A 24,326-nucleotide genomic window follows, 5' to 3' on the forward strand; every position below is an offset into this window, starting at 1 on the left:
TAAGTCCCTTCTCAGTAAATTAAGGTAGTTTTCTGATCACCTCTAGAAATGAATGAATGTCAAATCTGGTCTGCAGACACATGCTGCGTTTTTTTTTTTTCCCCAAATGGAATGAGTTGCTCAAATCTCATTGTGCTGAGATCGCTTACAATGTCTCCTCCAAGAACCACAAAGCCCTTGTGGGAAGAGGAACACAACTGGACATCTGAGTCACCAGCCCCATCGCCAGGCTGCAGAGCGAAGAGAACAAATAGCCAGCTTGTATGCATGTGTCAATAAAACCATGAAACTGCCTTCTGGCATTTCCCCCATTTAAAAAAAAAAAATGGAATGAGCTGCTAATATTTGAAAAATTGGGATATTTGATTTAACACTGAACCTGAATTTTCAGATTGTTGAAAATCATTAGGTTTGGTACCACTGGGCCCTTATTCTATGGAGGTCAGCAGGGCAGCCTTCAGCTCCTTTTAATCAGCTCTTTTAATCCTACCCACCCCTGTTGTGACACCCTGTCTACTTTGCTCATTTACCCAAGTTGCTACCTTTGACCTAACTCATTCTGTAAAATCATTCAGGGGGCATCCAGTGAGCACCAAGTACTGTGTGAACCCCTGGGAATATGAGTGCACACAAATACAGCACAATTCCTACCCTGCAGGAACTTGCAAACCTACAGGGAACAGGCTTACAAACCAGCTAATTATAGAGCAGTGAGCTAAGTGCACGACAGAACACATGCAACATGGCCTAGCGTCTGGCTACTACTGGGAGAAGCCAGTTGTAGGTTCCCTGAAGGTCATGACTGAACTGGGTTTTGAAGGATGAATAAGAGTTGGTGGGCATTATCACAAACATAAGGGTGGTATGGGAAGTATATATAAATTTAAGGGCTCCATTGTTAGCTGACCACTACACAGGTGACCCTCTCTCAACCAGCAGCTCCCTTTCCCTTGACTGACGTTGGTCTGTATACAACTCTCTGCCCAGGTCCTCCTAATCCTTCCTTCTGTCAAAACACGAGAGAAGATTCAACTCTACCAGGAAGAACCTGCCTGACTAATCCCTACTCACCTCCAGTTACTTCAGTGACGGCAACACTCCCATTCTGGGATAACTGGTTACTTGAGGGTGATTCTGTTATTTGAGCTCTTTGTTTTGTTTTAGAACACATCAGCATTCCAAGCAATTATCAAACATCTATACTATATAGTGAATGCTTGCTGTCTTATATGTCAGTTTAGACCCCAACAATAACCCAGTTGAGAGAGAAAACAAGTACAAGTGAATTAAAAACAAAGACTATTATTCAGAAGTATTTATTAAGTGCCTGGTCGTTACAATGTTTTTAATCTCTCCATCCATCCAACATTCATTAAGCACTAGAAGGGCCAAGCATGGTGCTTAGCACCTGGAAATTAAGACATACTAAAATAAACAAGTCAGCAGGTGACATGGATAAGTAAATCTTTTACAGTATGTTTACTCTAGAGCAATGTTCAAAGAATAGTGACAATTTGGAGAAGAGAGTATTGAATGCTCCCAGGGACACTGGGCAGGCATCATGGAGAAGATAAGCTCAAACTGGTTATCTTGTTTGTTCATTTTTAAGATATTTTACAACACATATTAGCACAAATTTCCATTCACCTATATAATCCAGTTTCAACCATTAGTAACATATAGCCATTCTTGATTCTTCAGTGCCACACACACATCCCCCCATCCCTTCATTTTGTTTTGAAGTTCATCCTACACATTTTTATCATCTCATCCATAAATACTGTGTTTCAAGAAGGAAATGGAAAGATCAGGACCTTCCACCAGTAACACTCTTTTCCCCACCTATTCTTCTGCCAGTGAGTCTGCCAGCATTATATATTCTGATTCCTGCTAGTGACTTCAAAGCCTTCGCTGGTTCAGGGTAAAGACCCAAGACTTTATTGGAGCCTTTGAGTTGACTGAAGATTGAAATGATTCAGAGAAAACTCCAACCTGCCTTATGTACAACGCTGACCACATTCTTTTGGCCCTTGTTTCTCATAAAATTGCTAGTCCTTTAGAACATCTGTGCAAAATGCAGCTACATCCCACATTAGCATGTGCCCTTGCAACCCGCAGGAAAACCTCAAGATAGCATGGGGCTAGCCCTGCAGGCCAAGCTGAGCCACCTTGCTTCCTATTACAGGTTGATCTTCACTAGGTTGGAAGCCTAGCTGCATCTGAGGTATACCTTCCACCCCTGTTTCTTACCTCTTTGTGAAAGTTGCCAAAATCCAAGCATTAACTGAACCTGGAACATTATCCTGGATTTCCTCTCCCCCACAATTCTGTCTATTCTTTTAAGCGATCCGCTACTGCTCACCTCCCTCATCACCCTTCCACCCAGGCCACCATTACCTTCCCTGCATTACTGTAATATCCAAGAATCTTTCTGTCTTTAATATCGTCCCTCCCATCCACCCTACTACGCCCCTCCACGCACTCCACGCCGCAGCTGACTGAGCTTTATAGCCCCCTTGCTTGAAACCCTTTTAAGGTTCCTAACACCAGCAGATCAACACCAATTTCTTTGTCACAGCCAAGGAGGCCCTGCAAAATTTAAGGCTTTCCACTTACTCTTTCAGCTTCATCTGCTACCTCTTCTCTCCAGCCCTCAACCAAAACGCTCTATTCAGAGCCTGCTTTCTCGGGTTTCTGTGCCCTTACCTGGTAAACCCCTTCTCCCTCGTAAATAACGCAAGGTACAACCACCACTGCGCCCTTGCAGACGCGCGCTACCTTACACACGTCCCCAACCATGCCAACAAGTCATCATCTACATTTTGCAGATGGAAACACTGAAGATGGGCACCTTACCCACCGCCACAGGGCTAACCAGTGGAAAAGCCGAGGCTCGGGGCTCCAGAGTCCCAGCCAGCCTGCCTGCAGACCCCTCGGTTGCAGCAGCGATCACGCCCCACGGCGACAGAGCCGGGTTGAGCCAAGGCGAAGCGCCGGGAGCGGAAGAGCGCGGGCGGCGCGGAGAAATGACGCAACGCCGCGACTCCTTAAAGGCGCCGGCCACTCGCGCCGCGTTGGCGCAGGCGCGTGACGGGCCAACCCCTCGCCTCACAGCGCCGAGAGCTTGGCCCGGCGGGCGCGCACGCGGGCGGTGCAGACGGGGCGCGCGCCGGACGCAGGCTGTCCCCGGGGTCTGTCAGAGCCGCGTCGGGCGTGGGAGGGTCCTCCGACCCGCGGGCGCCGCGATGGCTGAGGGCAGCGCGGTCTCCGACCCTCAGCACGCCGCGCGCCTCCTGCGAGCGCTCAGCTCTTTCCGCGAGGAGTCCCGCTTCTGCGACGCGCACCTGGTGCTCGACGGTGAGGAGATCCCGGTGCAGAAGAACATCCTGGCCGCCGCCAGCCCGTACATCAGGTGAGCAGGGGGCCGCGGCGGGCCGCGCCGGGCCGGGTCGCGCTGCTGGGAGCCCGGGGGCGGGGCCGGCGGGGCGTGTCCCCGGAGCCCCTGGGTCTCTCCACTCCCCAGGCCCGGGGGCACCTCAGGCGCTACGGCTCGGCGCTCTCCACTCCCCGCCCTGGCGGATACCCGGGTCGGGCCCCGGCTGCCGGCGCCTCCGGGACAGCCTCTGTGGCTTCGGCCACCCCCCCAGGCCGCGCCCCTACCCCCACCCCCACCAGCCCCTCTTCCTGAGTTGACCTCAGACCCGGGCCGCAGGTCCCCGGCGCTGTCTACCCTGGTTCCCCCCCGCCCGGCGCCCGCCTGGGCCTTAGAGTCCCGCAGGCCGCCCGACGCCTGCCTGGGGCAGCCCGGGATCCACACCCGGGAAGAGCCGCCCCGTCGCCAGGGCCCAGCCCGCGGGTCAGGGTTGAAGTTTGCCGGCGGTTCGCTTCCAAATCAACGCGCCGTGGGCCGGGCCTGGCCCTTGAGCGCGCCCAGGAAGCGCCGCTCCCGCGGAGAACCCAAACAAACACTGCTTTCGGCGGGTGTGGGCACAGGTAAAACCTTAGTGGAGCCTCCCCTGAGGACGGGCGAGCCGAAATTATTCTTATCAGACGTGACTTTTCGACTTCTTTGGGGAACTTCGTTGAAAGGAAGGACTGTGCATTGCATACACGTTATGAATTTTTCAAAAGCTTGCTGTAGTTCTTGGGATGTGGTTACATCTCGAGAATCATGAGGTTTTAGCGCTTTAGAAAGCGTTTTAGAATTTGAGTTAAAGCAACGCTTAACCTGATTTGCCAGCTCAACTAACCAGGTTAATTGAAGGTTGGTAAGATTGCTTATACAAGTGTATCAGATCTGGCAGGGGGTTCTTACTTTTTCTAATAGCAGCAGTTTTCTCGCAAACTGGGTTACTATTTTAATAATAGAAAACAGTGCTAAAAGCTATGAAAACTGCCCAGTAAGCTGCTTATATATAGACAGATAGTAGGGAACATCACGAAAATTGACATATCAGAAAAAGCAAAATAATGTGTATTGTATTCTTAGTGCTTTGTCCTAGCAGAACTCTGCACACAAACTACCTTTTAACCTTTGTGTTAGGTGACATTGAGCTAACTCAGAAGCTGTTCAAGTGCTTATAACTTCTGGCCTTTTTTTTTTCTTTTCTTTTTTTTGCCCATTTGACCTCTTTGTGAATTTAAAGGAACCCAGGTTGAGTGTGAGGGGAGGGGGGATGTTTGTGGAATTTAGATTGACAGTATGACAGCTTAAGACTGGCAGTTCAGAGGTATGAGCCATCAATACCAATTTGGAATCTATAGGCCAGCATCTTCCCTGTATCCAAAGTATCCCCTGTTTGGGGAAATCGCTTAGGAAAACTACTTTAGTTGCATTGTTAATAGTTTTTCAAGCTGCATCGGTTTGCTTAGAAGAAGATTACAAATCACCAACTGCATGCTCTCTCATCTCCTTTCCATGCTTCATTCTTCTGCATAGCACTTGCCACTATAATATGCTCTGTGTTTTACTTATTTACTTAGTCCAACTTCCCCAATCACAGTGTAAGCTCAATGAGGCCAGGGATTTTTCTTTTGATCATACCTGTGACTCTAGCACCCAGAATAATGCCTAGTGGTTTAGGGAAGATGTTGACTAAGTGACTCCTTCCTTTCAACTACAGCCAACTGGATATGAGAGAACTGGCGGTGCTGCTTTTCCATTTCACTCACTTACCCCTAATTGAGAAGGGCATTGAACCTGCGTTCTACTTCCACCTTTTACTCTTCTTAGCCCTTAGTTGTTGGTAGATGACTGAATCTAGAGTTCAGCTCATTAATCTGATAAATGAGGGATAAAAATGTGTCTTCATCTGATTTCATCTTTCACCCACCCTGTTAAGAGATATGTTATAGTACTTTGAACATCTCACTGGTCTGCATGTAGGTCTGCACACAGGTCTGCAAAGGTAGCTATATTCCCTGCTCCATCTACTGAATTAGAAAAGGTGAGGTGTCCATTTCTGACAGTATATTCATATTTTGATGAGGATAAGTACTATTAAACATTATTAACTTGTTAACAGCAGAATTTTAGGTGTGAAATATTACTAATCATAATAGTAGAGTTGAAAGGGACATCAGATCTCTGTTTCAATCCTGTTACTTTCCAAAGAAGAAAATGGGGCTCATGGGATGCTAGTGACTTGTTTTATGAAGTAGGGATTACGGGTTCTTAGTGGTAGAACTAGAACTAAGTTAATGCTGCCTAATTTACTGTTTCACCATGCCAACTTACAGCATTACTTCTTTTACCATGCCAACTTAACAGCATTCTTTATGTAAACTCTACCACTCACAAAATATTATAATTTAAGTGTTTAGCATTTTCACATACAGTTCTTTCTCTACTTCTGATAGGCTGCCATCCCAATAAACCCATCAGAACTTGAAAGTGCATCTCATACACCTGAGATCATCACTTAGCCTAGCCTACCTTAAAGGTTCTCAAATACGTATATTAGCTAATAGTTGAGCAAAATCCTCTAACACGAAGTCTATTTTATAATATGCTGAGTAGCTCATGTAGCTTCTTGGCTGTTTCCCCTCATGACCACGTGGCTGACGCTGTGCTGTGGGCTCGCTCCCATTGCTTACATCACAAGAGAACATCATAGTGTGTATGGTAGCCCAGGAAAAGATCAAAATTCAAAGGATGGTTTCTACTGAATGGGTATTGCTTTTGCACCATCCTGAAGTCAAAAACCAAGTGGAACCCATCTGTGCTGTCCCCTTCAGATTTTCATTTTCAACCAGAAGGTAGGGCAGATATTTTTAACATGCTGCTGATAAATGTGAATCAGTTCATCTGTGTGTTTTCAGTGATTAATTAAGTTTATGTGACTGTCCTGGCTGTAGAATGTTCTTGGGTACTTTTAAAATTACCAATCTCAGAACTACTTAAAAGTAAATTGGGCTGTCTTACTACTCAAACTGCTCAGTAATTTTTGATACTATTGATATTTTATAATGTATCTGTTTTGCTTTAAAGGATTATATTGAACCAAAATGAATTTGTCTATCTAATTTATATTTGTATATAAGTTGATGTTTCTTTCCTTCCTTATACATTTGGGTCTACGATGTCTTTAATATATGGATTTGGTGTACGAAAATTTGGTAGTCTTTGAAGTTTTATAAAAGTCTGAGTCTTGTTTACTATCTTTAGTTAACCTTATTTTAGTAACTGTTGTAAGCCATCTAAAGTTGTTTGGCTTAGCACATGTTATATATTGCTTCTATGTGCTCCACAAAGGAGACCAGTCCAGCTGTGTCACACCAGGAATTAAAGCCACTCATTTGACGTACTTTCTATTTAACAGGGATGTCTTTTAACCCAGTTTTTTTAGTTTAATCTTTTCCTCTGTTTTACCTTTGGTTCATAGTGGTTTTCTCTCCATACCATCTTAGCGATACCACCTTAGAAAGATTTACAGTATGAAAAGAAAAAGCCAGCAAACTCAACTTCAGCAGCAAAACCATAGTGATAATCTGAAACCTGAAATAAAAGGTGCACTGCATGTGTCTTTGCAGCCTTAGGAGCCAGTTGCAACAGGAATGCAGGTGGTACCTTCCCTTGTCCATCCTGCAGCTCAGTAAGAAGACGGCTGCTTAACCAACATGCCCTCTTCCCAGTGTTCCTGAATTCTGACCCTTGAATAACATTTCTTTCTTTGGTTTGTTGGGAATATTAAATGTAGACATAGCTGACTACCGTTAAGAATGCTGAAATTGAATTCATAGACAGAACAACCCATCAAATCTTCTCTTTCTCAGCAACCCTGAGACCTTCTGGGAAGATTTTCCTGGGACTTACAGGAAATTTCCCTTGCCAAATTTGCTTAGTTTCATATTCAAGACTCAATTGTCGCACAGTCCTCTTAATCTGATAGAGCTCAGACCCCATTCTCTCAAGAGCTTGGTTCTTGGGGAGTAAATGTATGTGAAAAGGATTTGAAAATGAATTGCTGTGTGATTCTGCAGTGATATTTTAGTGGCTCTGTACAAACTCCTAGTACTGTATTCACTTTTGAGAATTTTGGTTATTCTGGGGAAGTCCTGGAGAGAAAAGCAAATAAAAATACCCAAGATTTTTGGGTTCTTTAATGAGTCAGCCAACAAGAAAGATGGTAATTTTTCTCCTTGTCTTTTTAAGAGAAGCCTCGTCTTCTGATGGAGTGGACACACTGTGCCCCGAATCCATACAGGTCATCTTAGACAAGTGTTCTGGGTCTTAGTTTCCTCTTCTGTGAAGTAAGGTTAGTTGGGGACTGTTTCTGCTCTCAAAGCTTTATGGTGTCCTTTAAGTTTTGTTTTACATTGACATTAAAACATTTCCTTTGCCCTGCCATACAGGACTTTTTGGGTCTTCTGCTATATAAATCCAGCTTCTTAGAGATGTTTTGTAACAAGCATTTATTTTATGCTGTTGATCTGGCTGTGTTCCAAGGTCTAATTATTGATGAACCTGTTGTGCTATTTAAATCAAAATTTGACTCATAGATGATGCTGATGAAACTACTTAAGGAGACTAATACAGTCTCTGTAGGAGGTCCAAGTTTCATAGTCACATAGAAATGGTCATCATTCTTTCTTTGGATACCTGAAACTTGCCCTGTAGTTTTCCATCACATGGGCTCTAAGAGTTCGTTAGTGTTGTCTGCCATGCACAAAGCATGCACTCTGTCTTTAGCTCTCACTTGGACCAGGGAGGGGTTCATGGCACTTTATGTATACAACAGTTTTTTTTTTAGTTTGGCCGTAAGGATATTGGATGGCAGTTATGATCTGTTAAATTTCTTAGTGCTCAGGATTCCCCTCAAAGCTCCAGAGTCTGAGACTTAGTGAATCCTGAGCTTTCTTAAAAGTCAGATTGACTACACCAGCCTCTTGCTGCACTCTAATGGTGATGGGAAATAAGTCAAACTTGCATATCTCTTCATGAATCTAGGCCTTGTTTGTTTTTATCACTTACTGTGAGGCAGCCTTATTGACTGCTTAAAAGAGGAACTCTGTCCTGAAGGGCTTATAGTTCATGAGTCTTTCAAAAATGATATTAAGGTTTGTTCAATTTCAGAAGATCAGAGAAGTGTTTTGTCTTGACTTCTAAGGAAGATAAGCCCATATAAATTGGAGTTCGGCTGAGGTTTAGCATAGACTATTCATTTCAGCCTGATAATATCTATTTATTTGTACAAGACAGTGATTGCCACTCTAAGTAGCAGTGTGTACTCTGATTCTGGAGAGGTTTTGGATGATGAAATGATGAAACAAATCAATAAAATTCCTGTTAACCTAGTGAATCTAACATGAAATGAAGTGTTGAATGTTTAAATTTATTCTAGAACTTTCCTAAGCAAAGTTTGAGTAATGAGTAACGTGTTAGAAGTAAGTCTTGGCACCAGTGAATGTTTTTAATTGCCAACTCTCGTTCTCTGACCTATGCCTTTTGACTTCTACCTCTTTTTATAGTGTGTTCTTTCTCCTATAAGTAGTTTTTAGTATTCTAAGAGTAACTTTTATTCTGTAATTTAGAGAGTCAAATGACATGCTTTTCCACGTAGAAACCTTGGTTCCTTAGGATATAGATTTGAATAAGATAGACAAAATATCCAGATTACAGAACCACCTTATCCATTGCTTGAAGTGTTATTCAGATCATCTCATGATGTCAAAGTGATACTTAAAATTATTTATAATCCATAAAGAAAACATAACTAGGACAAATAAGGAGTCATTTGGCTTATGGGTATCATGTGGTAAGTCCTTTGGGGTGCTTCATCACCCTTCAGAAGGCTATGGATCTGCTTATCATATACCTAACTTCAATTCCAAGTTAAGGGTGCAGATGCAGTGGTGTGAGTGTGGGAAGTGGCAGGCGGTGGTTGCAACCTTGAATTTGAGCGTTTCCCGTGGTAGGAAATCGAAGGCTTTGATAAAGGTGGCAGCTGCAGCTCTAAGAATGGTAAAGGTCGAGTTTCCCTCTTGACCCCTATGCTTGAAGAGCAGAGTCAAGTCTTCCTGAGTACTTAATCCCAAAGAGTGACTTCACCATAGAATGATAGTCTAATGTTTATAACTTCTGTTTTCTGTGGAAGTAAATTATAGTATTTTTCCTCTGTTCAGAGATGTTAGATAATAGGATACTTGGGGGAAATAAGGTCTTGGTGAAATATTTTGTTAGATAAAACAGAATTAGCCTTCAAGCAATGAAACTCTCAGAGGGAACATATATCATAAATGGAAGATGGGAGGACTGGTTATAAAAAACAGAATGTTGAATAATGGAATGTAGATCAATAAAATAGCCTTTATTTTCCTTTTTTGGAGTTAATGTTCTAATGGATGCAGAAATGTATATTTTTACTTATAGGTATTTTGGATTTGCTTAATTATTGAATATTTCTGTATCATTTTAGAAATAATTTAAAGGCCATTTGAGTCTTAGGATTTTTATATCAATATGGTAAGATGAATAGAAATACTGTGAAACAGTTTTACAGTCATATTGCCATTCATCAGTCACCAATTTCTCATGCCTCTGAATAATTGTAAATTGTTGAATATTACTGAGCTTAAAGTATTTCCAGATTTTTCTCACTTAAATTGTATCAGTTGTCACTGAAATGGAGAAACCTCACATTTAGGTTGTGAGTTTGGTGTGGGTTTTTTCAAATCTATAAAGCACATTCTTAAGGTGCAGCCTGAAAGAGTGGGATTGTGAGGAGCAGAGAATCCTTAGAAAGAAAAGCCTTTGATAATCGTTTTCCTCCTCCCTTTCTGGCCACCACCCACCTGCCTTCTGCTTCAGAGAGGGAACTGAAGGCCGCAGAACCCATCCTGTCTTACATCATCTTCTTTGGGTCAGTAAAAGGTTAGTGTGCCACAATTTCCAGCCTTTCTTCCTATATAAAGCTAGTGTGGGAAGATTTAGGGACTTCACTTTGAGTATGGTTTCGTGGATTGCTTGCTTGTTTTCCTGCCTGCCTCCTTAAAACTTACCTGCCTCTTGTGAGCAAAGCTCCTAACTTTGTGCCTGGCCTGAAAAGGACAATAATCCCCATTGTTGACTGGGAAGGAATAAAATTCTCATTTTTGTCACCTCCCACAGTGAGGCAGGAACAGAGTAATTGGCTCTGCTTCCTCTATTTACAGTCTTTTTTCCCCTCCTTCCCAATAAAGGGGAATATGAAAATGTCTATCCACCACTTGCACAGCCATCTGTGCATTCCTCAGGATTGTCATAACTGCCGTGACCTGTTTGCTGGTGGGATTATGTTAACCAATAATAAATAACAGTGCAAGAATCAGCATTATTGAAAAGTACATTTCAGTACCTTCAATACTGTGTATTAATTCATAACAGACACATCCACAGTAAAGGAATCTTACGTAATTAGAGTTGACTGTTCTGGGGCTTGAGTATGGGTTTAGTCATTTGTTCAGCAAGTACGAAGGAGCTGGTATGTATCAGTGACAGCAGGTGTTGGAGAGACTGTGGCAGTGAAGAGACAAACCTTCTGAGGCTCAATTCTTTTTTCTTGTGTGCTGCTGCTGTTTGAGTGGGTGTTGAGTGATCTCCTGTAAACAGTGCCCAAACTGAGACTGAGTAATGTGGAGTCGCTATTTTTTCTACCTCTTTGGGGCTAGCAAAAGCAATAAACATAAAACTAATGGTTTCACCTTTATTTTTGATGTTCACTTAATTTTTCATTACTGCATATCTTACAACTGTGTGGTGGGGTAAGAATTTCAAGAATGAGAACAGAATAGGTATACTTTATTTTTGGAGTAGACCCTTTTGAAAGTCTGCTCCAAAAGTGTATTTAATTGACTCATCTGATCAGTCACTATGTTCGTAACCCCAGTTAATCACTTTTACAGAAACAGCGTTAAGTAGAAAACACAGATTTATGGTCGAGTTTCTCCAGTATGCTTGTTCACTCACTAAAGTTTTCTTGAGTGTTTATGTGAGGCCCTGCCATGAACTTGGCAGACAGCGTCTCGGCATTCATGGATTCCAGCTGGGGAGCTAACACAGAAACGTCTGATCGCTGTGAGATATAAGCACCGGGAAGGAAATCGGCAGAGGATGGGCACTGCTCTAGCCTGGGCGATGGGAACACCTATCTGAGAACATATTTAAGTTCAGGTCTAAAGGAGGAAGGTGAATGGACATGAGCAGAGCTGAGGAGAGGGAACAGAGATGTTCCAGGTCCATTCGGCCTTCAGGGAGCAGAAGAACATCAGTGTGAGGGTGACCGTGAGCAGTGGGTGCAGTAGCCGGTGATCCAATGCTCAGGGACGACAGAGCCTGTTGTCCTGAGTTCAGGTTGATACTTACACTGCACCTCATAGATGACACTGGTGGTAACATTTCCCTGAGTAGCTAAGGAGCTGGCTGGGGAGGTAGTGGGTATGGGATAAGAACCTCGAAAATGTGGTCAATCTATAAGAGAGAAATTAGGTTTTATTTTTAAGGCTTAGAGTAGGCATTCACAGGCTTTAAGCAGCAGAAGAAAAAGTCTTGTGTATATTTAAAGGTGTTTTTTAATGCTGACTGCAATATTTAAAATGGATTGTTAAAGTTAAGAGTGGAAGCAGATGTCATGCAGGAAGGCACTGCCTTGTTGGGACAGGAATCAGGATGGCTGGAGTGCCTAGATTAGAGGTACTGGCATAAGGACTTGCGGTGAGGAGCGCCAAGGAGACGCTGTGCTCCCCCTCACCAGGAAACCATGCGTGTCAGTGCGGCCGGGAGTGCTGATTTAGGGACGGCTAGAATAATTCTATAAAGTGCAGACTTTGCTCTCAAGGATTTCTATTGTGGGGAAAAAAAAACAAGAAGATAGACCAAAAGTCATTTTAATTGTATAGGTACTTCTAGGTGTTCTGAGGAGAAAGAAGTACAGGCACACCTTATTTTATTGTGTTTTTACTTTATTGAGCTTCACAGGCACTGCATTTTTTTTTAATTTTTTTATTTTTTGCAGGTAAAAGGTGTGTTGGCACCATTTTTCCAACAGCAGTAACTCACTTTATGTCTTTGTGACACATTAATCTAAGACCTATACATTGTGTTTTTAGACATAATGCTATTGCACACTTAATGACTATAGTAGAGTGTATATAAAGTTTTGTTAACTTGTATATACACTGAAAAATCATGGAACCCACCTTAGTGTGAGACTTGCTTTTGTGCGGTGGGTGATCTGCCACTGAACCCACAGCATCTCGGAGTCTGCCTGTAGTTCGGTGATCACCTAAGGCTCTATGGAGGAAGCAGTCTTTGAGCAAAGTCTTGGAAAGAACGAATAGTTGGGCAGATTGGTGAGGTGCAGAAAGGGGTGAAAGGAAAATCATTCAGGCAAGAGAGGTGAGTGCAGGCAAATGATTGGACTGGACTTAAGCTGGGATAGGAGTGGTTTGGAGCATGGATAACAGGCAGAGCAGATAAGTGTACTCTAGAGTACTGCGTTAATTGCTTTAGATTTTTATTCAAGGTTACTTGGTAACCATTAATAGTATTAGTAATATGAATGGACTCCACTTTAAGAAGGTGACTTAATGGTTGCATGTTCCGAGGACTGGCATTGCGGAACAGTGCTGTGGCCCAGCACAGCATCAGGGACTGGGGAGGAAGGCAGCTGGCTGCTGAGGAAGGAGGAGATTAGCAGGGGTTGAACCTGACTGCTTAGGGAAAGTTGGGAAGAGACTTTCTCTTTGAATTTGGAATAACATTGCTCTGCAAACACTTTAACTATATTCTTGTAGTTCTTGAAAATTCTATGTAGTGCTTCACATACTTAGAAATGCACGTGGTTATTTTTGCACATGTTGCCTGTCTCTGCTTTTGTTGACCTCCTGCTCTTTTCTGGCAGATGAATTTGTATTCATCCTTAGAGACTTGGTTTCAACATCCCTTCCTTTGTTACATATCCCCAATTCCCAATAGCCACTCCCTCTTACAGGCTTCTGGAGTGAGGGTGTGTCTCCCCAGTGTGGCCTGTATCTGTCTCTTACTCAGTTGATGGACTGGGTGCTTTTAAAGCTCTCATCTTTTATCGCTGAGGCCAAAGACACCAAACCCATTAGTGGAAATTCCATGCAGGCTGTAAGTACTGATGAAGAAGATGAGCATTCGGGCTGTTATCTACACTGCTTCCAAGAGATGAAACATTCTGCCTTAACTTTTTAAGGTGTAGCTGAATATGTATTGGAGACAAAACAAAGCATCGTGCAACAGAGTTAGTTTACTCTGTCAGAGTCTTTCATTTTGTGCTGTTAGATGGCACCAGTAACTCAGTAGAGTCCATTTCTGCTGCCAAGAAACCTGGGAGAAGAAGGGACCAAATTCTGTATTCAGAAAGAGTGGCTCTAGAGAGTGAGCTTCTGTTAAGACATGACTAAAGGATTAATAGAAAAGCATTCATTCCCCTGACAATATTCTGGAAGGCATTTTCTGCTTCAAGTTGTTGGGAGACATTTATCACAATAGATTATAAATTAAGGGCGGTACCAGAAGCAAAGGGTAGTTTTAAAATGTAAGTGAAGCTCATTTCAGAGGGAGCTGACTCTTATTTATTAAGAGAAACTGGAAGGGGGTGTGTTTGAGGCTGTAGTTGTTTCGGCTTAGGGTTTGTTCCTGCTATCTCTTTAAAAAAAAAAAAAAAAAAAAACAGCTTCTCAGCCTTCACTTAATGTTTTGGTTTTGGTTGGAATTGCTTTGAAAGGAGAGCTACCAAAATGATCTTAAATTCACATTTATTTATTTTCCTTTAGATGTATTCAGGAGTTCTACTTTCTCTACCTACCTTCTGACTCTTTACATTGGGAAGAAAAAGTGGAAAGTGAGTAGGAATATGTATCTTCTGAAATAGGGAGCTTTTGTGGTACTTAGTTCCATTTGTTTGCCATAGAAAAAAGAACCAGATCTGCCAGTTTTTAATTAGAGAGGGAAAACTTGAAGCAAGCCCCCCAATCAAAGGGGCTTACTCTTGACATGATCATTTGCATGGGGTCTTAGGGTTATAAGAGGAGCCTGTTTTAAATAGCATCTGGAAAAATAATGCCTAAGTAGAAAATCTGGAACTGTCTGACACGTTGTGGCATGAATGTCTCTCTTTTATGTGTATTTCCAAAAGGTCAGGGTGTGACCAGAACAAGGCAGCAGGCTTGTTTCATTCTAGAAGAATGTTTTGCTTCACAAGTCGCTGCATCATGCTTCTGTCTTTGAACTCATCTTAAAATCTTAACTTGCATTTTCAGACTTTGTCTTTTTAAAATTACAAGAACTAAATTTAAATTTTCAGAATTCCCCCCCCCACAAATAATTGTGGAAAATCACATGATAGTTCAATTATTTATGTCACTCCACATTAATTTCTGGCTCTGAACAGTGTACTTAATATATTTTTATAGCTCTAATCTGCCTGTGCATATTACTTATGGTTCATCTTTTCACTTAAAGTCAGTTCATGTCCCTCTTTTCTTATTTCTTAATATAATGCCAATAATCACTTTTATTAGCTGTTATTACATCATATTGTTGTTACATATAATTTGCTTAATCATTTCTCTTTTTGACATTTTAATTTCCAGTTCCTTTTCCTTCTGAGTAGTGATACTATAAACCAATTAGAAAAAAAACTGGGTGTTTTTTTTTCCCCCATGGATATAAGTAAACCTACTTTGGGGCTATGTCCCCAGTATATCTATTTCTGGAAATAGAAGCAGAAACCAGACTATTACCTGGGAAGTCTGGATAATCGTATAAAGAGCCTTGCAGTTTATTTTTTTTTCCTCTTATCTATCACCATTGCCCCATCACTTTTACAAGTTGCTTCTCAAAGTTATTATTTTGCATATCAGTGAACTGGATTTTTTTAAATTTTCTTTTATTGAGGTAATGTTGGTTTACAACACTGTCTGTAATTTAGAGATATAGATTCACCCCTCTTCAAATGTATGACATACCCAACCAACCAAGTACATATAACCCTCCACCAAAGTCCAATGAGCCCATCTCCCTTTGCTTCTTGTCTCCTCTCCCTCACCACCTTCTGGTAGCCTTGGTTCAACAGTCAGAGTTCTAGGATTTCTTTTGTTTTCATTTTGTCTGTTCCTTTGTTTTGTTTCTTTATATTCCACATGAGTGAAATCATCTGATAATTTTTGTCCTTCTGATTTTTTTGGCCATGCTCCATCCATATTGTTGTAGATGGCAAGTACTAAACACACTTAAAACAGGTTTAAAGAACAGTGAGCAAGGTGCAGGACAGATCACGGTCAGTGGGTTCTCACCTATGCTTATAATTATAAGTAAGACCACTCAGGCTCAGAGTCCAACAACAGCAGGATTTATTGAACAAACAGGAGATTGGGGAAAGGAAAGAGTTTTTGAGGCCACAGTGGCTGACTGTCTCACCCTAGATAGTGTCCACATGTCCAGAATTCCTAAACAAAGGCCACTTGTGGCAGCAGCACCCCACAGCAACAGTCTGAAGGCTGCGGGGACCAGACAGCTACAAACTCAACAGCACCTGGAAGTGGTGCCAGAGAACCAGAGGCTGTGGTCAACTCTTTGAAGACTCTGGGCCAAGCCCAACAGTGCTTCTTGCAGACGATGTCAGAGGCAGGGCCAGAGGCAAGTGCAGTGACTTAGCCTCTCCAGAGACCTTTGGAGGTGCTCAAAACTTCTCTCTTTAGAAGCCATCTGCCAAATCCTTCTTTGAAGGTGAATGCTACCTCTTGGAAGGCCAGGAACAGAATGCTGCTTCTTTCTTTGGAGGCTAGCTGCAGACTCCTCCTTTCTTCAGAGGTCAGGAGCAGAATGAGTCTTGTTCGAAGGCTGGCTGTTGACTGCTTCTTTCTTCAATGTTGATCCAACGAATCATTCTCTCTTTGGAGGCTGGGAGCAGGATCCTCCTTTCTTTGGATATCAGAAACAGGATCCTTCTTCAATCTGCCAGCTGCGGACTCCTTCTTTTTTCTGAGGCTGGGAATAGGAGCCCTCTTTTTTCTTCAGAGATTGGGAACACAATGCTTCTTCTTTGAGGGCCAGGAACAGGATTCTTCTTTCTTCAGAGGCCAGGAGCAGAATCCAGCTGGCTTGTTCTGCCTTATATCCCCTTCAGGGTACCCTACCCTGCAAGCCGAATTAGACTGTTTTCCATCTTAAGTGTCTGGACTGTTTAGCACCAGTCAGCTCTTTTTTCCATTTTCAATCCAAATTTTAACTAATGAAGTAATCTTGAACCTGATTGGTTCAATTAGCTTGCACCTGGTTCGTCCATTTAGAACCCTGGTGCCAGATATAAAAGGTAAAATAACCCAGCTCAGCTTCCACTTAGGTCAGGACAGGTTTGTGGGTCTGTTGGCTCCAGCAATCTATGGTCAGAGCTGGTCTCACTGGGGCTGGGGGAGGGGGAACATGAACATCAACAAGTTGTGGGGTGAGGCTGGTACACCTCAGTCCCAACAAAGCCGTTTTGCCCCCCTGGCCTCTGGGAACCATGGGGATCCGTTACAATAGAAGTGCATATATTCCTTTGAATTAGTGTTTTATATTCTTCAGGTAGATATTTAAGAATGTAATTACTGGATCATATGGCAGATTTATTTTTAATATTTTGAGAAATCACTGCATTGTTTTCCATAGGGGCTGGACCAGTCCACATTCCCACCAAGGCACAATGATCCTTTTTCACACCCTCACCAACATTATTGTTTCTGTCTTTTTGACATGGGCTATTCTCACAGGTGTAAGTTGGTATCCCATTGGGTACCAACTAGATTTTAAAATGTTGTGTGTTTGCTATTGTAAAATTATTTGGAGTGGGGTTTGTAAAGTTTTTCTATAAAGGGTCAGAAATATTTTTGGTCATGTGCTCTTTGTCACATCTTTTTCTTTGTGTTTAACAATGCCGTGCAAATATACGAGCCATTTTTAGCTAAAAAGACCCTATAAAAACAGGCTGTATGTTGGAGTTTATAGACTGTTGATCCTAGAATATTAGATTTTTTGAAATTTGAACTAACATGTTACTTCTGAAGGTCATTTTTAATTCTGCTTAGATGGGCTGCCATGGCTTTGTGCTGCCTTTTCTGAGATCAGAGGCTTACTCAGGCCTCTCCTTACTCAGCCTCTCCCTATCCTCCTGTTACAGGGCAGGGAGAGGTGCACCCCAGACCCCCCCCAAAACCTGCCTGCTCTAAATGGGTTCTGCCATCCACTGCATCAACACAAAACATATAAGACTTTAATGGGAAGGAACTTTAATACAATTAGGAAACAATACAGAAAAGGCAAAGAATATAGTTTCTAAATCAAGCACCCAATGTTACTCGTCTCCTCGTGGGTAAAACTCCATCCAAATGGGCTTGGCCCAGAGCAAGGCCCCAAAGCCTGCCACAAGTCCGAAGCATCTTCCAGTGGGGACCCACAGAAAAGGGTCAGAAACAACCAGACAAGCCCAGAAGGAAAAGAGCAAAATCAAAATCAAGATAAAAGCTGCCATTGTCACCTCTCCACGGGTCTCACCCACATCTGTGTCACCCAGTCCACGACCAAAAGGCAAACACAGTTTCTTCACGTGTCTCTAGGCTCCATGCGCCTCCTCCAGGTCTCCTTCTGGCTCCATCCTGCTTCCCTCCTTCTCAGTCTCCTCTGCAGCTTCTTCTCTCCCTGCTCAGCTCCACCCTCCATTTGGGTGGGGCAAGGAACCTGGAACCTCCCCCTTTCTTGGGGACCACCCTGTTACACTCCCACCCCTGCTGTCCCACTCACACTCTCCCCTTTCTTCTGGTATGTTGCTCTGTTCTACATTCTCTTCCTTCTCCTGTGTTTTTTTGTCCTTTGTCCTTTACCTTCTCTTCTAACTCCTTTCACCACCATAGACATGTGCTCAAGTCCTTTCCAGTGCCTGGCATATAGGAATTGTGCAGATGTTAATGAAGCTGTCTGTTAAAAACAAACAACTCTGCATCCTCTTCTGACAGTGTGCAATTTCCTTTATTTTTCAACAGAGATTCTTGAAAGAAGAACCTTTCTATTCTCCAGAGTCTGTCTTCCTGTTATTTCTTCACTCTGCATTTGGGCTCTTATCTTATCACATCATTAAAATTGTTCTTTAAAAAAAATTGCTAAATGTAATGACCAAATCAAGTGAAAACTTTCAAGTGTTTACTTACTCTGCTGGTTTATCACTCTCACTCATTTTCTTGACATTGAGTCGCTCTGTTTCTGAGGTACCTTTGCCCCACATTTCCCATGGAATCTACTTTGCTCGTCCTCCTCCCTGCCTCTCCCCTACATATGTGTGACACAACATGGCCCAAGATTCTTCATCCCCTCCACTCTGCCCACCACAGCCTCATCAGCTCCACAGATGCCAGTGCCTTGCCCTCTCTCCGGAGACCCCAGCCTGTATGTCCATAACAGTACAATTTGGAACTCTCTCCCAGAGCAGAGAAAGGACCTGATGTGGAAAACAGGTGAAATTGGAATAAATCCCTCGTGTATGTAATAATAGTGCAGCAGTCTTTATATGCTAGTTTGGTAATTGTACTAAGATTATGTAAGCTAGTAACATTAATAGATACTGGAGAAAGGGTATACAGAAACTCTGGGCTTCCTAAACTTTTTTTGTGAGTCTGAAATTATTTCAGGATAAAAAGATTAAAATTTAAAAACACGGGCCTCCCCGGTGGCGCAGCGGTTGAGCGCTGGGCTGCGAAGCTGCCTGCAGCCTCTGCAGCGCTGGTTTGATCCTCAGCCAGCCGGCGAGGGTCCCACGTGGCGTGCAGACCTCTCCTGCCACCTCACTGCTCCCCTCAGCAGTGTATTTCGTCAGTCTGCCTGTTCTGCTCCCCGCTCTGGCTCTGGTGAATTCTCTTACCATCCTGTGCTTCTGACTGTACCCAGTGCTTGTATAAATAAAATAAATAAATCTTTAAAAAAATTAAAATTAAATTAAAAAACACTCTCACGAATGGCTCCATTTCCCTCAAGGTGATGTGCATGTTTCTCCTATGGTATAAGGTCATCCAGGAGCTGAGCCTTCCACTCAGGCAGATAGATACCTACCCTCTGCCCTCTGGCTGCTAACTCCCTTGTGTTCTGGCACTCCTTGAAAGTACAGGACTTTACACCAGTCTTTTGCTGTCCCCCCTTCATGGTATACTGCCTTCTCCCTCCTAAAATTCCATAAATATCAGCTAAGACCCACTTCAGGTGGTGCCTATGTGAAGCCTGCTCCCAGGAAAGCTGATTTACCCTCCCTCGTGCTTGCACAACACCTGTGCCCTGTACTTACATGATAAACTAGTCATGTCTTTTGGTCTCCCCAGTCTTTCCTTGCCTTTCTTGGCTTGGAACTTGGGTGAGTTGTATTCACTATTTTGTAGAATGTCCCTGTGCTTGGGTTTGGCTTCTTATAATTAGAATGAGGTTAGGTGTTTGTGGCAAGAACACCACCAGAGGAGTGTTGCATCTTCCTCATTGCATCATGGCAGGTGTAGGGAAAGGAAAAATGTCAGGCTTTTTGCCCTCCTGCCATCAGAATAGATGATGGATCCTTGTGGTACTGAATGCATGCCTGATGGCAGACACCTGAAATAGGGTGTGGGCATAGGTAGATGGGACTGGGCTTTTAAGGGCGGCGTCACGGGGACGCCAGCAGAAGCCGAAGAGAAGCTAAGAGAGAAGCAAGAGAAGCAGAAGCCAAAGCCGAGAGAAGGCCGGAGAGCCCAGAGTGAAGACCTGCTCCCAGCCCCCCAGCGCCCCTGCCTGCTGTGTACCTGGTAATCCCAATAAAAACCTGCAAAACCACTGAGGACTCTGATTCCTCCTTTACCCGGTCTGCATGGGATCAGAAAACCCGCACAGTGGCCTGTCCTGCCCCTACACAGGGCTCCTGGAGGCTGTCCCAGCATTGGTCATGTGGTTACAGACAGTGTACACCAGCTTAGCCCAGTCTTTTTATTTTTGTAATTAATAAGTTTATGGGATGATACTCTAAGATTATGTAAATATTCCATTCCCCATCAGGTTTCACTTACTAGTTTTAATATCCATTTAGACTTTACAACTCAATAGTTTCTTCCATATTAAAAAAATTCCTTCCATATTTACTTAGTGGAATTTCTAATTTTGGGTTTAAGTAACTGAGTACAAAAAAGTACCATTTTCTAAGATGGGAACAACCAGAGGAGGAAGAGGTTTTCAGCAGCTTGGGGGCAGGGGGTGCTCATTAACTGTGGACACAGTAGATACACTATATACAGGAATATGGTGCTAAAGGTTTCAAATGAATAGTTAAAATCCCTGAACTAGAAATGACTTACAACTTTTTATCTTACTGACAAATGATAATATCATTCTACAAGGGTGGGGCCTGCCAACCAGCTGAGATCTAATTTCTGAAGCCATACCTAGTACTTAATACTGGCCTGCAACAGTGAAGGGATTACCTAGAAACCATTCCTTTGTCTCACATTACGGCTCTTATATCTTTTCCTCCAGGGATTGCTGTATTTCTGCCAGGTACCGTGATGTCACTTGTAGCTGTGAGCATGTGCAGCCTTCGCACCTTCCCTGTCCCCGCAAAGTACACACAGGGGGTTTCCTTGCTCTGCCCCTCTGTTGAAGGTATAACTTACACTGTCCATGTTCTCTTTTCCAAAAGTAGTATCTCCTGAGATGAATTTCTCCTTTGCTCAGGACTGTTTTCTAAATACGAAGCACTGTGTTCACCCTCCAAGTGGCTGATGTGGATGTGATAGCAGGAGGGAAACAGAACACATTTCTGGGGATGCTCATGCGCAGCGTAGTCGAGGAAGGGAGGTTGTCAGGGATGGATAAGACCATGGCTCTGGCCTCCTTGTGGTGTTTGTACATCCTGCACCTTAATCTATGATGAAGTGACTCTGCTGCAGCTTCATTACCATGGAATTGATTGGTGGCAGGACAGATATCTGGACAATAAACCCTGGACTTTGCAGAAACTTTTCCTGTTCTTATGTTTTCCCATCGCTTCTTAACTCCTGATCTTCCTGTGCTGTACACCAGTGATTGTGATGATGGGCAGAGGGCAGGGAAGCACTGTAGTTTGGAACTGTAAGGCCTTAGGGTGCAGTTTACCTTTGGCCTCAGTATTCTGAGGGGTGAATGTGTCAGGGCCGTTGGGGTGACTGCAGGGGTGGAACATTTGGACATTCACTTTCAGAATAGCCAACTAACTGTACAGCACACCTTGGGTTGAAAGCCACCAGAAGCACCACTTCCCCTCAGTGTGCACATACTGTAATAGTGCTGAAGAGCTCCCGGCTGCTCTGCTGGTTGGTAGTGCCATTACAAACAGTTGTGCTCAATTTGCAGCAGTAGTTGACTCTGCAGCATTAAAATCCATGCTTTTTCCAGCCCATAATACTTAATCAGGTACCTGCCCGTTCAATAGCAGGCACTTGATTAGGTATGAGAGTGGAGCTTAAACAAGACAAAGCCCTCTTTTCCTTGATGGGGATATTAAACAATGCCTTTTATTTGATGGTGATAAATTTTGTGAAGACAAATAATGCAGGGAAGAGAGTGGGGGTGTTAGTTTAGATAGTGTGGTCACCTGGGCTGCTCTATGGGGGTGGTACTGGAGCAGAGACCTTGAGTCAGTGAAGGATAAAACCATGTGACTAGGGGAGTGGGTGGGGGAGAGAACATTCCTGGCAGGAGGGAATGTGTCGGAATCAGCTGGGGAACTTTTTAAACACACACAGTGTTTACCTGCAGTGACTTCATTGATCTGGGATGGGGCCCAGGGATCTGCTTTTCTGTGAAAGTTCTCCAGAAGATTCTAGGAAGCTGGGTTGGGGAACTACTCTTAAAATCCATTCAAATCCAAAGTCATTCCAGGATCTATGTGAAGAAAAAAGTATAAATGGTAAGTAAGTAAAACCCATAATCTTTCTAGGTAAGATTTGGAGGCAGGGAGAAAGGAGAAAAAGAAGCATGGAGATGAGGCTTCCTCGCTGCTCCCCTGGCTTTGCCTAGTCCACCAGCAGGAGGGCCCTGTGGTAATTGGTCCATGTAGGTGGTGTTTCCTTGGACCTCTTGATACCTCTGGTCATGCCTCACACAGATCTGAGTAAATGCTTTTCTCCCTGCTGATGGACTTCTTGGGTGGCAAGAACCATGAGCTAGACAGGTCTTGTTTTCCCCACCCACAGAAGGCAGGCCATAAAAGGACTTGTCATGAAAGAAATCTTTGGAATATGACTGCAAAACTGGGGCTGACAGAGAGGAAGCAGGGATGGGAGCAAAGGGTCAGCGGAGGGGTGCATGAACTCTGACAGAGGGTTATTGGTGCTTTGGTGGTGGGTCTGTTACCAAACAGGGAGAGGGGCACAGCACTGGGAATGGGGCCTTGACTCCCATGACAGCTCTAAGAAATGTTCATTATTCGGGCGTGCCATGAAAGTGGAGCTCCAATATTGTTTTGTTTCTTTGCTTTCATTATCTCCTTAATTTCCTCCTATTCATTTTTCTCTGCCTCCAAATCTTTTTCCTAAAAGTATTATGGGTTTTACTTATTTACCATTAACATTTTTTTCCTCACATAGATTCTGGAATGACTTTGGGCTTGAATGGATTTTAAGAGTAGTTCTCAACCTAGCTTCCCAGCACCCTCATACCTCCCTGCTCTAAGCAGGTTCTGCCATCCTCTGTATCAAGCCAAAACATACTCTAGCGCATAAGATCTTTAATGGAAATGAACTTTAATATAATTAGTTCAGTAAAGACAAGAGAAGGGAAAAAATAGGTAAAATAGTTTCCAAATCAAGCACCCAAAGTTACCCATTCCCTTGTAGGTAAATGTCCAGCCAAACCATTCGCCCAAAGCAGGATTGCTGAGTCCCGAAAGCCTGCCTCAAGTCTAAGGCACCTTCTGGTGGTGACCCATAGGAATGGCACAGAAGGGATCAGACAAGTCTGGAAGGAAAAGAGCAAAATTAAAATCAAGATAAAGGCTGCCATGTAACCTCCTCATGGGTCGCTCACCCACACTGTTTCAAGTGCCTTCTTCTATGTCCCCCAAGTCCCTGGTATAAGCCCAAGGCCAAGAAGCAAGTGTAGCTTCTTCACATGTCTCTCTGCTCTACGTGCCTCCTCCAGGTGGTCTTCTTGCTCTCCAGCCTTCTCCCTTCTCCCAGTCTCTTCTCGTGCTTCTCCTCCTTGCTCAATCCCACCCTTCCTTGGGTGGGCCAGGAAACCTGGAACCTCTCCTTTCCCTAGGGTCCACCCTGTTACAGGTGTCACGGTGTGTTGGCCCACATGTGTAGAGGTGTGAACTTACACCCCTAAAACATAGACAGTGTCATAGACCAATATTACCTCATTAAACTTAAACATAGTTTTAAATATTGAATATGTTAAAAACAAAAGGCCTTGTGAAAGGATGCCAAGTACTACCTGCAAGTTTGTATTTCATTAAGCTGAATGGGAACTAAACAGTACACTTTTTTAAGTAGACTATATTTTTTAAAGCAATTTAAGGTTCTCGGCAAAACTGAGAGGAGTATAGAGATTTCCCATCTAGCCTGTGTCCCACTCCCATCATACATAAGCTCCACCTTTATAGACCTCCTCCGCCAAAATGGTATCTTTGTTCCAAATGATAAGCCTAACTTGATGTGGCTTTATAGTCCAAAGTCCATAGTTTACTTTAGGGTTCCTCTTGGTGTGGTGTGTTTTGTGGGTTTGTACAATTGTATAATGTATATTGTATAAATGAATGATGGCAAGTTTCTACCATTACGACTTCATGTAGAGCAGT

The 24,326-nt window shown here is 43.3% G+C and overlaps 1 protein-coding gene across 1 annotated transcript in view; it reads left to right on the plus strand.

Moving 5' to 3' along the window:
• Positions 1-3,245: 3,245 nt before the first annotated feature.
• GAN (gigaxonin) overlaps positions 3,246-24,326 on the plus strand; it is a gene marked incomplete at both ends in the record, with an annotated part of 50,614 nt that continues 29,533 nt past the window's right edge. The window contains one exon of the mRNA XM_084257340.1: positions 3,246-3,412. Coding sequence (XP_084113466.1) covers positions 3,246-3,412 — 167 coding nt within the window. The remainder of the gene's footprint in view (positions 3,413-24,326) is intronic.

Source organism: Talpa europaea, assembly GCF_964194135.1.
Source record: "Talpa europaea genome assembly, chromosome: 16".
In the NCBI taxonomy this organism is placed as follows: domain Eukaryota; kingdom Metazoa; phylum Chordata; class Mammalia; order Eulipotyphla; family Talpidae; genus Talpa; species Talpa europaea.